Raw genomic sequence first — 16,347 nt, 5'->3', positions numbered from 1 at the left:
GCCGGGAGGCGGTGGCAACGGGGCGGGCCAGCGAGCAGCGGCGGGCAGCGGAGGCGGGCGGCGGCCTAAGGACCTGGTGGAGGCCTACATGGGCAGCCAGACCGCCGTAGGCGCCGAATCCCACCGCGGCTGCCTCCCGATTCGGCGGCCGCCCGGGCGGCTGCGAGACGGCTTCCGGTGAGGGACGCGACGGGGGCGAGGGCGGCGAAGGGCGGCACGGCGATTTGGGGCGGTGGTGGCGGGGATTTGGGCGGTGGCGGCGGTGGATTCCGTCCGGCTGGTGTTCGGGCGAGCGGACATGCGCGGCTGTGAAATGAAATGAAGTGGCGGTTGGGCGTTGGCGGGCGGTCGCCGAATTTGGACCAGATGCACCTCGTGATGTAAATTTGCACCGCGAGGTGTTGTATTTTACATCACGAGGAGGCCGCAGTCCATTTTTTTACATATGGACCGTCTGTTGGAGCAGCGTTTTTTGCCCCAGACGGTCTAAAAGTTAGGTATTTTTACATTTGAACCGTCTATTGGAGATGCTCTAAAGAAGCTATAGGTAGCCACGGGATGCGCATTTGATCCTTATTACCCCAAAAAAGTTAATCCTTATTCCACTTTTTACACGCAAAATAGGATCTGCCTAGCATTTCCGATTTAAATTGGAGTATTTCTACATGAGGAAAGTATATTTTTCACACCCCAAGATCTATTTCAAGGGATTCTCGGTCGACGCGCCTTGCGGACGGCGGGCCTATTTTTTGGCTCACAAAGCTTTCATGGGCGATGGTGTTTTTCCGTCTTGAAGACGGCAAGTGGTAAGAATGGTGGTTGCAGAAATCTGCTTCTATGCAGTTTTCTTGCAAATGTTTCTGGAAATGTATCCTCTCTCTCCTTTTCCCTCGTGGTTTCCACGGTTTTGTGTATTTCCGCCTTATAATTCGATATCAGTTTAATGCGATGCGGAATTTCTAAAAAAAAATGCGTGATCTGTGTGCCGTTAAGATGCACATGTGTGCAATCATTGCTGGCACAAAGAACTGGAACGCCGCTGAAGAAAGGTACCGAGGGAGGGAGGGACATGACACTTTCGCTGGCTGAATCCAACCAAATGGGTGGCAACAGGCGGACTGCTCCTACTGCCCTTACGTGATGTCTAAGGAAGAATCGCATCTCTACTGTTTACTGTCTAGGCCCGAACGATTAGCAAACGCATTTGCCCTTTATACTTTGAGTCCGCCGAGTAGCCATCTATCTCTGATACGGTCATACATAGATATAGTAGGCTCGAGCGCTAGGATCTACCAATAGTGCACCTGCTGCCTACCAGAATGGCTCCAGAGAACACAGAGCAAGCTCCCAGCCCACGGAGCAAGCCAAATGAGGGGTTCGACTTCGAGCCGCATCCGGAGCTGCTCATGGCCGCGCGGCGCGGCGACCGGGGGCAGCTCGAGCGTCTCCTTGGCCAAAAAGACGACGCAGCAGCGGCGCCCCAGCCGGCGCCAGTGCGACCGGCACGTCGTGATGTCATCGTCCACATCGAGGAAGCCGTCAATGTCGAATCGGCATCCACGGTAACCTCGGCCGACGCGCTCACCATGGCGCGGGACTCCGTTCTCCACGTGGTCTCGTCGCGGGGCGACGCCGATCAGTTCCTGAAGAGCGCGACGGTGATCTACGACAGGGCCCGTCACCTGCTCGACGCCCGGAACGGCACCGGCGACACGCCACTGCACTGCGCCGTCCGCGCCGGGTGGGGCAGAATGGTCGCTCATCTCGTGGATCTCGCGAAAGCGGAGAATGGTGGCGGCGGCGGCGAGAGGTTGAAGGCGATGCTGAGGATGCAGAACGAGCAGGGAGAGACGGTGCTCCACGAGGCGGTCCGTTTGGGCAGCAGGGACATGGTCGCCCGGCTGATGAAGGAGGACCCCGAGCTAGCTCGAGTTCCGCCGGCCGATGGCGCCTCGCCGCTGTACTTGGCTGTCTCGCTGGATCACGACGACATTGCACGGCAGCTCTATCAGAACGACGAAGGGCTCTCCTACTCTGGACCAGACGGGCGAAATGCCTTGCATGTGGCCGCTCTCAAGGGCAAAGGTGAGACATTCGCCCCCATATTTTACAGTCTCATTCATGCGGCAGAATTAGAGCTCATTACCAACTTGTTGTAATTACACTCAATTAATAAAAAACACTTTCAAATTTCCAATGAATAATTCATGAATGTAAGTCAATTTATCCAAAAAAAACCTGCTGAAATGATTATTTGCATGCCAAGTACTCTGGTTTGGGTTTATAAAGTCCGCACATATTTCGAAATTTATTTGAATATCAATTAGATTGATAATACATGAGATATGTGATATAAAAATATAGAGAAGTGCACACGACATACTTTTGCACGATTCACAGACGAAGTTGCATCCAGCCGGACATGCATATGACTGAGAAGGCCACTAGCCGCTGGACTGAACGTCATGCATAGATCGGGCACAAAAATCGTGCGTGGAGCAGTTTCAAAAAATATATGACTGGAAACTTCTTTGGATTACTAGTTCAATGTTGCATTTTCGTGACATATAAAGAACATTTCTTTTTTGTCAAAATAGAGGTCAAAGTTGACCTCAAAATACACGCATGTCTTATAAACCCGAACATGGAGAGTACTTTTTTTTATCATCATTGCGTTGTCTCCACCAAGTGGCAACTAAGAATTTAAATTTCTAAATTCATATTCCAAATCTTTAAATCTTATTATTAAACTGAGTTCATATTGGAGCTTGATTTCAAGAGTCGTCACTCTAGAAGTCCAAATTTTAGTTTTTTAATTCTGAACTTGAATATCCAAATTCTTTAAATAATTGAAGAGTGCACCACACACATCAAACAGTTTTGCTACTACACAATTGATGGATGAAAGTGAGAGTGGAAAGCCACAAACTACATAAAATTCATAAAACTTCCAACCGTCACACAGACTATTGCAAAAGCACTACAGATTGGGCAAAAGCCTCATTTCAACTCTTCATAGTTTTACCAGCAAACAAGAAAATCTCTACCGTTTTACTAGAAGAGGAGAATTGAGCGGTTAACAAGGAAAACTGGCCCAAAATCAATACAACTAAGGCACATACACTCCAGCCCCGAGGATTTGTTCCAAGTGAGCCGACAACCCTGTCACCCAAGCGACCAAAGTTGACACCATAGAACACGACTCGGAGTCATGGAGCAACTTACAAAGCTCAACAGCTCACACTCACCGACCCTGAGGTTTGTCTATGTAAAATTACAGGGACCAGTTTGTAAATTTTGATCACACTCCTCTATAATGGGAACCCTTACGCCACATCGTCAAAAAGCAAGACCCGCCTATGGGAAACGTCATCAAAACGCTCTAATCCACCGATAAGTGGTTTATGCAAAAAGTTTATCATATATGCAGTGTTATATGCCCAAAATTTGTAGAACCGTTTTTCTGCAAAGGTGTCCTTAAATATGGTGGTTTTCTGTATTTAACTAAAATAATACTACCTCTGTTCATAAATATAATACGTTTTGATAGTTCAATTTAAACTAACAAAATGTCTTATGTTTATAAACCAAGGGTGTATATAATATCAATCAAAGTTGATTTGAGGCGGAGGATATTAGTAGTTGCCGCTGATACTTCGAGAGCAACTAATATATAACAGAGTAGGAGTATTATAACTCTTAGGGAGAAGTATATTTTTCATCCCTCAACTCTTTTGAGAGTATAGAAATGATCCTTCAACTGTAAAACCAGCAAAATTTGGTTCCTTAACTATTCAAACCAGATAAGTTTAGTCCCTATACCACTTTGGCAGGTTTTTTTTCTGACGTGGAGTGGTTTTGACTAAAACTAGATACGTAGAGGCTGGACCGTCACATCAACGTGTACAATTTTTTTCTGACGTGGATAAGTTTAGTCCCTATATTTAGGCCTAAAAATCAAATGCGTCCCTGAGGTTTCGAACTTAAGACCAGAAACACGCCAGATCAGTAGGTAACCACCACACCACGGATATTATGTAGTACAAAATTGACAAGTATAAAATCTTTTGTAGTTTTGCAGATATTAATCATGTTTGGTGTACAATGATATTAACTCATTTAAAAGCGATTTTTTTTTCCAGTTTCAGTCCTCTGCACATATGTTTTGTTTTTGTTTTCTGTGCTCATGTGCACAATGAAGTAGCTATATTGATGTGTAAGAATCTATACAACAAAGATACTAATGTCAAAATTGGTTAAATAATGAAGTGGTTCTTACTCACTTTTCTTAATTTAATAGATAACTCGTCTGCACCAGCATTCCGCGTTCAAATACAAGAAAAAAGATAAGAAAGTATCTCTCAGTATAAGGATATATGATACTTTTAATGAAGCTGAATTCTACTTCTATCCATTTCATGTCAGGTGTGTTTCGATAAATAATAAATAAAATGTATTTGTCCGCATCACAAAAAAGCTTACTCGCTGGGTGGCTAGCCCGTGCTTGCACTTATTAGCGTGAGGTGCCCCTTTCGAGTCAGACGACCGACGATATATTTTTTGCGCGTCTTTTATTTTTTTACACCACATACTGTTCAAATTTCGACCACTAACAGGCTGGTTCCACTGTTCCAAACAAGAACCAGTTCACGTCAGCAAAAAAATCAGCTAAAATGGTATGAGGGACTAAACTTATCCGGTTTTAAAAACGGAGGGACTACAGTTTGCTGGTTTTGAAGTTGAGGGACCATTTCTATACTTTAGAAAAAAATTAAGGGACGAAAAATATACTTATCCCTAACTTACTGGAATTATTATAGTTCCACTAAAATGGTACTTGGATCCAAGGGACTTATTTTAGTCTGATTAAAAATAGTCTTTTTAAGAGGCTAAAGTTCCAAGCACCCCTGACTAAAGAGGGGCTAAAACTAGTCTTGAGACTAAAAAAATTTAGTCACGGGTACCCCTACTGAAATGTGGATTAGTCCTCTCTCTCCTCATTTAACTCCTCTCCTTTAACACATGCGAGTTCTAGATTGGAGGGTTTGGAGGATAATAAATGCTCATTAACTTGATTTTAGTCTCTTTAGTATTTGGATCCAAGCATGGGCAAGGCTAGCAAGTTTTAATCCCACTATTTTTAGTCATGAGACTAAAATGTATGCAAGCACCCTCTAACAACTAGCAATTGCAGGGACAATAAAAATGCTACTGGAATGGAACAATGATCTCATCAGACAAGCAGACCGATCCACTAGAAGCACGCCTCTCCACTTTGCGGCATCATGGGGGGAGCACGAGGGGATCAGCTTACTGCTGGATGCCGACCAATCCGCGGCGTATCAGGCAGACAGCGACGGATCATTTCCCATACACGTGGCAGCGTACGCGAACAAAGTCAAGGCAGTCAACGTCTTGCTCGACGGCCGCCAGGACTGCGCCGAGCTACACGACGCCAATGGCAGGACCTTCCTCCACGTGGCCGTCCTCGAGGAGAGCCAGTCGGTGGTGACGTACGCCTGCAAGCTGCAGAGCAAGAAATTCTCATCGTCGGTGATGAACATGCAGGACAAGGACGGCAACACCGCGCTGCATCTTGCGATCCAGATGGGGAACGTGTGGATCTTCAGTCCTTTGATGAAGAACCGCAAAGTTAAGCTGAATCTGAGAAACAACAAGGGCCAAACGCCGCTGGATCTCTCGTGGATCACGACACCTGCAGGGGTTCATTACGGATTGGTAAGCAATTGTTTGTTGGTCAGTTCATGCATATAGCTCCACAGACTTGCACTAAGAGAATGATCTATTTTGTGTTCCTCAAATGTATCCTTGCAGAACCCAAGAATTATGATACATAAGTTGCTTCAAGATGCCGGCGCAAAGAATGGCACTTTTAGATGCGATCATTTCCACAAAGAACATATTGTTATGCTAGACCCCAAGGAAGAAGCGCAGAAGATAACCGACTCCACACAGACCATCGGCATCGCCTCCGTCCTGATCGCGACGGTCGCCTTCACCGCAGCCTTCGCCCTGCCCGGTGGCTACAGAGCCGATGACCATCCGAATGGTGGCACGCCGACGCTGGCCAGACACTACGCGTTTGACGTGTTCATCATCGCCAACACGCTGGCCTTCATCAGCGCGTGCCTATCCATCACCAGCCTCATGTACGCGGGGGTCACCACCGTGGACATCCGTACCCGCATGATCTCCTTTGTTATTTCGGTCACGTTCATGGCCGGCTCGGCGAGGAGCCTCGCCGCCGCCTTTGTGTTCGGGTTGTACGTGGTGCTGGCTGCGGTCGCGCGCACGACGGCCATTGCATCTTGTGCTATCACGGCTCTCGCCTTGGTCGATGCCGTTTGGGTCTTCTCGATGGTGACCAACGGGGAGCTGATGTTGCTGAAGAGGCTTGGAGTTCGGGCATGGTGGAGGCTGCCAAGGGCGATTTTGCTGACCTTTCTGACGGAGTTTTGGCCTTACATTGTGATCGCTGGGGTGCTAATATTTTACAAGGTTGATAGAGTGCATTGACTTGTAATGACATTGTGCGACTGGTCGATACGTACGACATTTAAATTGCTTGAGTATTTTGTTTGTGTGATGAAAAGAGGCGGCAGAAGGCGATTAACAAGTGAAAACAAATCTTAATGGTCGTGTTTTGCTGTAAATTTTTTGGTACTAGATGACGTGGATGTACTTTACGTTTAATAAAATTGCTATGTGCATCACATGATGCAGAGGCTAGGGTTATCCCTTTCCAAAAAAGTGAAATTTGAAAAAGAAAAGTATGTATTCCTGAATTTGCTATTCCTCCTATCTCTACTTCTCTATATACTTATCTTTTAGGTAGTATAAGTTCCGTCTCCCCTCTTACGTCCCCCACCCTTCGTCCATCCTCTCGTACGACCTCACACCCCTCCGCCGATTTTCTTTCCTCCCTTCACCGATTTTCTTTCCTATCGGGTTGGTTCCATCTGATTCCCTAAATTAATCCCGTAATTAATTTTCTTTCTAAAAAATCTCGTAATTAATTGCTCCCGTGACTCACGTGGTTTCCTGTTTTTCTTCCTTCCAAACCTGCCCTATCCGATATACCGGCCCGCTCGTTCCCCGTCTTTTCTTGTGCCGTCGTGGAAGATGCTAAGAGAGAGATGAGCGAGAGCAGAGAGGAGAGCAGTTGTCGTCGGTGTGCGAGGCGACAGGCGAAGGGACCCTGTAGCCGCGTGGTATGGTGGCCGGCTCGCCGAGCGAGCAGTTCCAGCATGACGCAGGGGGGACGCCACCGAGGTTCTGGAAGCTTGTGCTCGGGAAGGACATGTCTGGTCTGGTGGCGGCAAGGGTGTCTCCAGCGCCGCTGCCATAGGTAAGTAATTAAACATGCCGGTCTGTCCTTGTGTGGAAGAGGTTAATTACCAATAGAACAGACAACAGAGGACGCTGATAATATCCACTGCTTCCTCTGCTTGCAGGCAACCACATCGTTTTCTTGAGCTGCCACAGGCTGGAGCATCTGTCGGTGGAGAAGTAGGCGAGAGCCGAGATGGACTGCCTGCTCTGGGTGACTGGGTCTATGACTACATTGTCGAGTTCTTCCAATACAAGGACATCCTGCATGCCCGGCGGCTCTCAACACGAGAGGTGAGAAATCGAAACATTAGTACCATGGCCTGAAAACTTGCAGTGTACATGTCACCGGCAAAGCAACCACAACGTATTATGTGCATTCTGATTCTGTCAGGTGACGGCGACCAGCCGACAAGGCCGAGATCCGACATCTACGTCAACCTCCCCGACCTCGATTGAGAAGCTCGACGACCCCTCCCGGCGACTGCTTCTCACAGCTCATACCAACAACCTGGAGAAAAGAAAGGAAAGGAGAGATGCGTGCTGGGAGCAGCTCCATCATGCGATTACGTACGTGCATGCATGGGTCACATCACGACCATGCACACATTATTCTAAACAGAAAAACAACAAACGTTGCATGCATGAGATTAGCTATAGGCGTGCCTTCTAAGAGATGGAGTCTATGAAAGGATCGGCCTTCACGTGGCTTAATTTGATGTTGTGCGTGCAGGAGATGCTAGACGGCTTTTAGAACACCGTCTTCTGGTACTTCAAGACAAGAGGCATGAGAATAGTTCCGACGACTTGGCGCCCTGACGTCCGGCGAGCCACTGCGGCGAGAAGAGGTGGTGGATGCCCGGGCCGTGCGCGACAAAGTTAAGCTGACGGAGATGCTATTTTTCCCATTTTGTGGTGCTTCGAGAGATATATGCACACAGTGACACAATACACTACGTGAAGATTCTGGGATCCAAGAGAAGCCCCCTTGGCATTACCTATATAACATGTATTTTGTGACCATCAAGCAAGTTTAATTCTAACACAGGCTCCCATGGATTTTAGTTTATTTCACCTCATAGCCGGCCTCCGTCGGCGCGTCCTCTCGGCCTCCTTCTACACCTCTCCATCGTAGTTCCGCCTATCCTCCTTCCTCACATCTTGCAGGGTAAATGATTGAATTTCGAGGAAGGAATTCCTAAATTTGAGACCATTCTTTGTGGCATAGTTTTATTATTTTCTGTCATGTTTTATTAGGTAGTGGAGAAGACTTTCTGGAATTCCATTAAAAAACAAGGTGACATGCCAGATTATAGGCTGGCCTTGAAAATAGCCAGGTAAATATTGCAAGAGGTTGCTCCTAATGCGTGGACTTGTAGTGATTTTGTGATACATATTCAACATATTATATTGTTTTTATTGGCGGAAAGGAATTTGAGATAGGCTCTCCTGACATATAGCATGAGGCATTCAACCATATACCGACTATATATCTTTATATTTGAAAAAAATACATGCATTGCCTGATACTTAACAAAAGTAAAGTTAATCCCACTGAATATTTGGTTGTGTTCATTCTTGATAGCATAGCGTGAATATAGCATCCACCCATACATAAGGTTCACGCGTTGCAATGTGAGGGCAGTTACCTATATATCTCTACTACTTAAAAAGAGAGTAGTGTTTATTTCTTGCCAGAAGAATGCTTTGGCAGCCCGTTCTCCCCCGTCCCAGCACGTCCCTTCACCAATTTTTTTGTCCTTGTGTTTTTTTTGTCCCACCACGCCTTTTGTCTGTAGCTTCCCCCCATGATAATCAATAACCTTAACTTACCTTCTAAAACAATTCCCCCTTATTTACTTATCAAAATTTTACTCCAAACTTCTTATCAAACTAATTAAAAGGGAAATACGAGAAGGAATTGATAAAAAATTATTTATACACTCGCATTTGTATGGATAGGTAAATCACGAGCTAATTAACGTACTATAATATTTATATCCCGTTGCAACGCACGGGCATTGTCCTAGTTACTGAAAAAAAAATGATTCAGTCGATTCCGCGACAGCTCCTGCGAGGCCTCACCGGAGGTGGGAAAGCGACATCTCCTGAGGGCTATTCCGCGACATCTCTCCTGAAATTGCTCAAGTACTTTGTTTTGTGTAACGAAGACGAGGGAGAAAGCGATTAAGAGCAACTCTAGCAGACCCTGCGAAACGTCGGCCTGCAAAACGCGTATGCAGTTCGCGTAAAATAGCTTTTGCGGGCCGGCGCAGGCTAGCACAGATGCAGACCCCCAAACGGATCTGTAAAAAAGTATATTCGCGGAATATGTTGTTTTACGGGTCGGCTATGCGGGTTCTGCTCTTTGCGCCACTGCATCCCCGCAAATCATCAGCCCGCAAATCTCAAATCCAACATAATTCAACAATCGAAAACAAACTAAATTATTCAAATCAAACATAAAACAATAATCATCCGCATTACAAATAATTATTTAAATCACCGTAGCAAACTTAAAATAATGCAATACAAAACTTGTCATGAATACAAATACAAATGAATACAAAAATTAGTCACTGTCCAGCCCTTTGCCAATGGTGCTCAATGAGATCTTCCTGAAGTTGAAAGTGTGTGTTTGCATTTTCAATCTCCTTGTATGTCTGAAGAAAAACTCTAATGCGGTTTGGGTCTCTAGCTGGTTTGACACGGCTGCCCACATTATCGTAAAAGAATTCTAAGTCTTTCAGTGTCTTCAGGGTTTTCTTATCTCAAAAATGAGCAGGACCTCGGACAATGGCAAACCTAGATTGCAAAACACCGAATGCTCTTTCAATGTCTTTTCGGGCTGCCTCTTGCACCCTTGCAAATTCACATTGTTTTTTTGTTTTGGGTTCTTTGATGCTCTTGACAAATGTGCACCAAGGAGGATATATACCATCTGCAAGATAGTACCCCTTTGTGTATTCATGCCCATTGATAGTGTAGTTGCAAGCAGGAGCATCACCACTAGCAAGCCTAGCAAACAAATGAGAGCGTTGCAACACATTGATATCATTGAGTGTGCCGGGCATACCAAAAAAGCAATGCCAAATCCATAAATCCTCGGATGCTACGGCCTCTAGCACGATTGTTGCATCACGAGACTTGCGACAATACATTCCTTGCTAAGCCTTGGGGCAATTTTTCCAATTCCAATGCATACAATCAATGCTACCTAGCATCCCAGGCCAACCTCTCCTCTCTGCCATTAATTTCTTTGTGTCATCTTCATTTGGTGCCCGAAGATACTCGGGACCAAAGACACGGACGATCACTTTCGCAAATCTACGCACATACTCAATTGTGCTATCTTCACCAATGCGAAGATACTCATCAGCATAGTCAGCCGGAACGGCATATGCAATCACCCGCATAGCTGCGGAGATTATTTGATATGCACTAAATCCCTTTAAGCCCGCGGCATTCCTTCTCCGAGTGAAATACCGGCAATTTGCCTCGCAAGCTTCAACAATTTTCACAAAAAGGGATCGGCGCATTCGGTACCTTCTGCGGAAGAGGTGTGTAGGATATGTAGGATTCTCCAAAAAATAATCTTGCATCAACATCTCGTTTCCAAGATGGCGATTCCGCGGAATGCACAGACGCCCGACAGTAGATCCTCGCCTCCTCTTTCGATACTCGTCATTGAAAGAACATGCGGTGCCCCCATGTTTGGTTTTGGTAATTGATGACAATCTCTATGGACTAATGGTTGCCTTGAGTTATATTTGAAGGATTTGTCCATAGGCTTTTCTTGAAGTCCATGTGTTGGTTTCAAGGAGTTTATGTGGTGACCAAGGTGTTATTAAGGAATTATCCAAAGATTGGTCATGTGAGAGTAGAGCTTATTGCAAGCATGTCTTGAAGAAGAAGATTGTGTGATCATTCATGTTTACCTTCAAGACATCATCCAAATGAAGAGAGTTGGAAAGAGTCAAGGTTGATCAAGACTAAATCAAGAGTGAATCAAGTTGATCAACACACAAAGCGCACAAGATGTACCGAGAGGGATCAAGCGATCCCATGGTGTGGTAAGCATTGTCAATTACGCTTTGTGTACTAACCCATGATCTTCGTGAGAGTTCTTTGTGGGGTTAGGTTGCGGTGTGCAAGTTCAAGTGAAGCATCATGAAGAGATCAAATGCTTGAAGCTTGCCGTCCATTGTGGCGACAATGGACTTGTGAAGATGTTGCGGTGTGCAAGTTCAAGTGAAGCATCATGACGAGATCAAATGCTTGAAGCTTGCCGTCCATTGTGGTGACAATGGACTGGTGAAGATGTGCGGAAGAGTGGCTCACCCATAGTGGAGTATGGGGGAGCAATCAACTAGACTTCATCGAGCCAACACAACCAAGAAAGGTGGTCCATCTTGAGGGAGTCAAGATCGTCATCATCTAGCTCAAGAGGACCATGTGCAAGGCAAAGGTTTGCTCTTGATAAGTTTTCTATTTTACCGGTCTCATGATGGTAGTTGGGAGACCGGGTTATAGGATCGATTGCCGTACTAACCTTCAACTTGGGTGAACCCTTGTGCCACTAACCTTGCCTTGTTTCTAGTGACTTGTCCATGCTCATCTTGTCTGTTCTTAAAGATCCACTTTGTTCCAATGACATTATGATGTTCTTTGGGTCTCTTCACAAGAGTCCATACTTTGTTGCGGGTGAAGTTGTTGAGTTCTTCATGCATGGCATTTACCCAATCCGGGTCGTCAAGTGCATCTTCAACCTTAAGGGGCTCAACACAAGAGACAAACGAGTGATGTTCACAAAAGTTTGCCAAACGTCTACGAGTAGTTACCCCTTTGTTGTGCTTCCATAAATGTTGTCGGTGAGATGTTGAAGATGCTTTAACTTGGCGGCCGCTTTTTGCACTTTGAGGGTAAGCTCTTCTTCACTTGGTTTTGAACTTGAGGAAGAAGCTTGGCCTTGAGAATGCTTTAGCCTTGGAGACACCCTTCTCTTCACAACCTCTAGTTCTTGATCACTTGGATGTGATGATGTGGAAGACACTTGAGGTTGGGATTGATCTTGATCTTGATCTTGATCAAGAGCTTGACCTTGGGCCTCACGGATTGGTTCTTCGCCATTTGGTTGGGCTTGCCCTTGATCTTGCTCGGGAACATGAGGGACTTGATCTTGTTCTTGGATAGGTTCATGATTTTCCATAGCATCTTGACCTTGTGGTGGCGGTGATGACTTCCCTTGTGGAGAATCCACAAGAGGGGCTCTTACTCCTTCTTCTTCTACTTGGACTTGGGGTGTTTCTTGTGGACGAATGTGGCCTATCCCCATAGTCCTTATAGCTTGTGAAGGAGCCTCATCACCTACAACACTAGGAACAATTTGCTCCGCACGGGAACCATTATCTTCATCAAACTCCACATTTACCGTTTCCTCAGAACACGGTACGCATGCGAGTTTGATGCATATCCAACAAATATGCCCTCATAAGTTTTAGGCGCAAACTTAGCTAAACGGGATTTCTTATTTAGAATGAAACACTTACAACTGAATACTCGAAAGTATTTGACGTTAGGCTTTATCCCGATTAGGAGTTCGTAGGGAGTCTTGTTCTTGAGCTTACGAAGATAAAGCCGGTTTGTAGCATGGCACGCGGTGTTGATGGCTTCGGCCCAAAGCTTGTATGGAGACTTGTACTCGTCAAGCATGGTCCTTGCCATCTCAATGAGAGTCCGGTTCTTCCTTTCCGCAACACCATTTTGTTCGGGAGTGTATGGCGCGGCATATTGATGCTTGATCCCCTCATCGCTCAAGAACTCGTTCATAGTGTAATTTTTGAACTCGGTGCCGTTGTCACTTCGAATTGCCTTGATCTCACAATTATGTTGACGTTGAGCTTCTTTGGAAAAGTTGATGAAGGTGTCTTGAGTTTCATCTTTAGTCTTGAGGAAGAACACCCATGTATATCTTGTATAGTCATCGACAATGACAAGGCAATACCTCCTCCCTCCCAAACTATCATAAGATGGAGGCCCAAAGAGATCCAAGTGAATGAGCTCGAGAGGCCTCAATGTGGTAATGATAGTTGACACCTTATGAGCTTTTTCATGAAGTTTTCCGGCAATGCACGCACTACAAGGACGATCTTTGGCAAAAGACACATTGGTTAGTCCAAGGATGTGCTCCCCCTTTAAGAGAGCTTGTAAATTTCTCATGCCAACGTGCGCTAGCCGGCGATGCCAAAGCCACCCCACGTCGGCCTTGGCCATTAGACATGTTGCAAGATAAGTTTTCTCATTTGAGAAATCAACCACGTAAAGGTTGTCTTCAACATGCCCAACAAAGACCACTTTGAGATTGCTTCTCTTAAAGACGGTCACATGAAATTCACTGAAATGAGAATCATAACCGGCACGAGCCAATTGAATCGTAGAAAGTAAATTGTAGTGAAGAGATTGAACAAGCATGACATTCTTAAGTGATGCATCACTAGAGATTACCACCTTGCCCAAACCCAATACCTTGCCCTTGCTATTGTCACCAAAAGAGATGTTTGAAGTGGCCTTGACCGAATCAATGAACTCCACAAGCATCTCCCTCTCTCCGGTCATATGATTGGTGCAACCACTATCGATCACCCATTGAGTTTCACTGGAGGTATAGTCCTACAAGAATCAAGCTTTGATTTTAGGTCCCCATTTTGCAATGGGTCCTAGAGAGTTAGCAATAAGGGTCTTAGGAACCCAAATAGTCCAAGCATAATCATCATAGTTAGTGCCAACAAATTTAGCAAAGGTATGACCATCATTTCCTCTCATGAGGACATAAGATGGGTTGTTCTTGCCGGCAAACTCTTTGGGAATGGCCTTGTCCCTAGTGACCTTGCCATCCCCGACATTCCCTTTTTCCTTCTCCTTCTCCTTGTGTCCTTCATGAACAAATGCTATCTTTTGTTGGGGAGGAGAAGTAGGACCGATCTTCTTCTTGTTGCTCTTCTTCTTGGTCTTCTTCTTCTTAGAAGAGGGGTCAAACCCAATTCCCTCCTTGGCAACACACTCCTTTTGGTTTCTCAAGAGGTCATTGAGGTTTTTCTCCCCTTGAATGCACGACACAAGCCCTTTCTCAATTTGGGATTTTAACTTCTTATTCTCCTCTTGGAGAGAGGTGCAATCATGAGCAAAGTTAGCCATACAAGATTCATCATTTAAATCAATATGAGGGACGGAAGTAAGAGCCTTAATGGTTGTAGCTTTAAGTTGAGCATACGACTCGGTGAGGACAATGAGGTCACCTTTGACAACCTTGGAACTAGTCACAAGGAGCTCATGTTCCTCAACAAGTCTCGTGTGATCAACTAGAAGCTTTTCAACCCTTACTTTAAGGGCATCGTTGTTCTCAAGAGCAAGTTGCAACACATCATCAGTTTTAACGAAGTCAATTTTATGAGAAGACAAGGCTTCCTCAAGTGATGCTCTCATGACACTCTCTTCATATAGCTCGTGCTCGAGGAGTTCGACTCTCTCTTTTTCCTCTATGAGGAGGTTTTCAACGTTCTCAATAAAATCATCGCGTTCGGCGAGTGATTTAAGGAGATCACTAAAACGAGCACGAGCTTCACCATGAAGAGTGTTCATGAAAGCCATCAAGGATTCCTCATCATTATCCACACCATCATCACACTCATCCTCCACTATCTCACATGAAACATTGGGAGTGTGGAATGAAGGGTTTTTGAGAGTTGGACTTTGTTTTTACCTCTTTGGCCATGAGGCAATGATGAGTGAACGGCTTGTCCTCGTTGGGAGAGTCGAAGAGGCCGGTGGTGGAGGAGGAGGTAGTGGCATGCATGGCAATGGCGGCCGTGCCCACATAATCATCATCACCGTCATCTTCATCTCCGGACATGTACTCCTCATGAACAAGAGCCTTGTCATCTTTCCTCTTGGAAAACTTGGTGAACTTCTTCTTCTTGAGCACAAGCTTCTCGGACTTGTCTTCACGTCTCTCATAAGGACAATCGTGCACAAAATGTCTTGGGCTATCACAATTGTAGCATTTTCTTCGTCCAAACGATCTTCCTTGCAGATTCTTCCCTTTGTTTGCCATGGTCCCGGAATATTTCTTGACCAAGAGAGCCAAGTCTTCCGCAAAGTCATTTGCCGGGCATGAGGTGTCAACATCTTCCTCACAAGTCTCTTCAACAACTTCTTCATCCCTTGAGGGTTGGGCAACTACTTTCTTGGCCTTCAATGCAAGATTTGAGTTCTTGGTGGCTTGAGCTATGGCAAAGGTCTTCTTGGACTTGGTCTCCAAAAGAACATGAGTTGAGAAGGTGGATACAACTTGTGCCGCGGTCAACTTTTGATAGTCCGGGCGTTGATGTATCATCATCACCATGGTATGTTCCGTGAGAACCATAGCATCAATGAACTTGTCCTTAATGAAATCATCATTCGCCCAAGTGCACCCAAAGGTTCTCAAATTGAGCACAAGAGACTTCAACCTTCGATATACCTCTTCCGCGGACTCACCCTCATTTCTCACAAATAGGTTGACTTCTTGCTTGAGCAAAGCCAACCGAGATCTTCGAATTGCTTCATCACCTTCGAGGGCCTCCTCAAGGCAATCCCAAATTTCCTTGGCGGTCTTGAGGAGAGCAATGGAGTCACTATAGTCATCGGTCACCGCGGTGCGCAACATGTGGTGGGCGGTAGCATTGAGTTGATCATCAACTGCTTCTCTTGGAGTGAGATTCATGGGATCCTTGGGGTTGAAACCATTGACCACAATCCACCATAGTTGTGTAGATGCACTGCGAATATGAGACTCCATATCTAGCTTCCACTTAGCAAACGCGTTAGCTTTCAAAGGGGGCGGAGGCCCCACAGGATTAATGCGAGGGTGCTGCAAGGGTTGTGGTGAGTAAAATGGTTCCACGGCATTGTACTTGGGAACTTGAGTGCGAGCCGGGGATGCAAGAGGTTCTCTCGAAT

The 16,347-nt window shown here is 45.6% G+C and overlaps 1 protein-coding gene across 1 annotated transcript; it reads left to right on the top strand.

Moving 5' to 3' along the window:
* Positions 1 to 1,259: 1,259 nt before the first annotated feature.
* On the top strand, positions 1,260 to 6,641 carry LOC123124709 (ankyrin repeat-containing protein At2g01680). Its single transcript, XM_044545281.1, has 3 exons — positions 1,260 to 2,085; positions 5,195 to 5,739; positions 5,836 to 6,641. Exons 1-3 carry the CDS (start codon positions 1,320 to 1,322, stop codon positions 6,535 to 6,537), a joined length of 2,013 nt encoding a protein of 670 aa, XP_044401216.1. The 5' UTR covers positions 1,260 to 1,319; the 3' UTR covers positions 6,538 to 6,641.
* Positions 6,642 to 16,347: the final 9,706 nt, after the last annotated feature.

Source organism: Triticum aestivum, chromosome 5D (assembly GCF_018294505.1).
Source record: "Triticum aestivum cultivar Chinese Spring chromosome 5D, IWGSC CS RefSeq v2.1, whole genome shotgun sequence".
Lineage (NCBI taxonomy): Eukaryota > Viridiplantae > Streptophyta > Magnoliopsida > Poales > Poaceae > Triticum > Triticum aestivum.
This window is presented reverse-complemented; position numbering and strand designations above follow the sequence as displayed.

Coding starts and splice junctions, on each gene's coding strand:
- LOC123124709 (XM_044545281.1), top strand. CDS start 1,320: ATGGCTCCAGAGAACACAGAGCAAGCTCCCAGCCCACGGAGCAAGCCA. Junction 2,086..5,194: donor GGCCGCTCTCAAGGGCAAAG/GTGAGACATTCG, acceptor TAGCAATTGCAG/GGACAATAAAAATGCTACTG. Junction 5,740..5,835: donor CAGGGGTTCATTACGGATTG/GTAAGCAATTGT, acceptor GTATCCTTGCAG/AACCCAAGAATTATGATACA.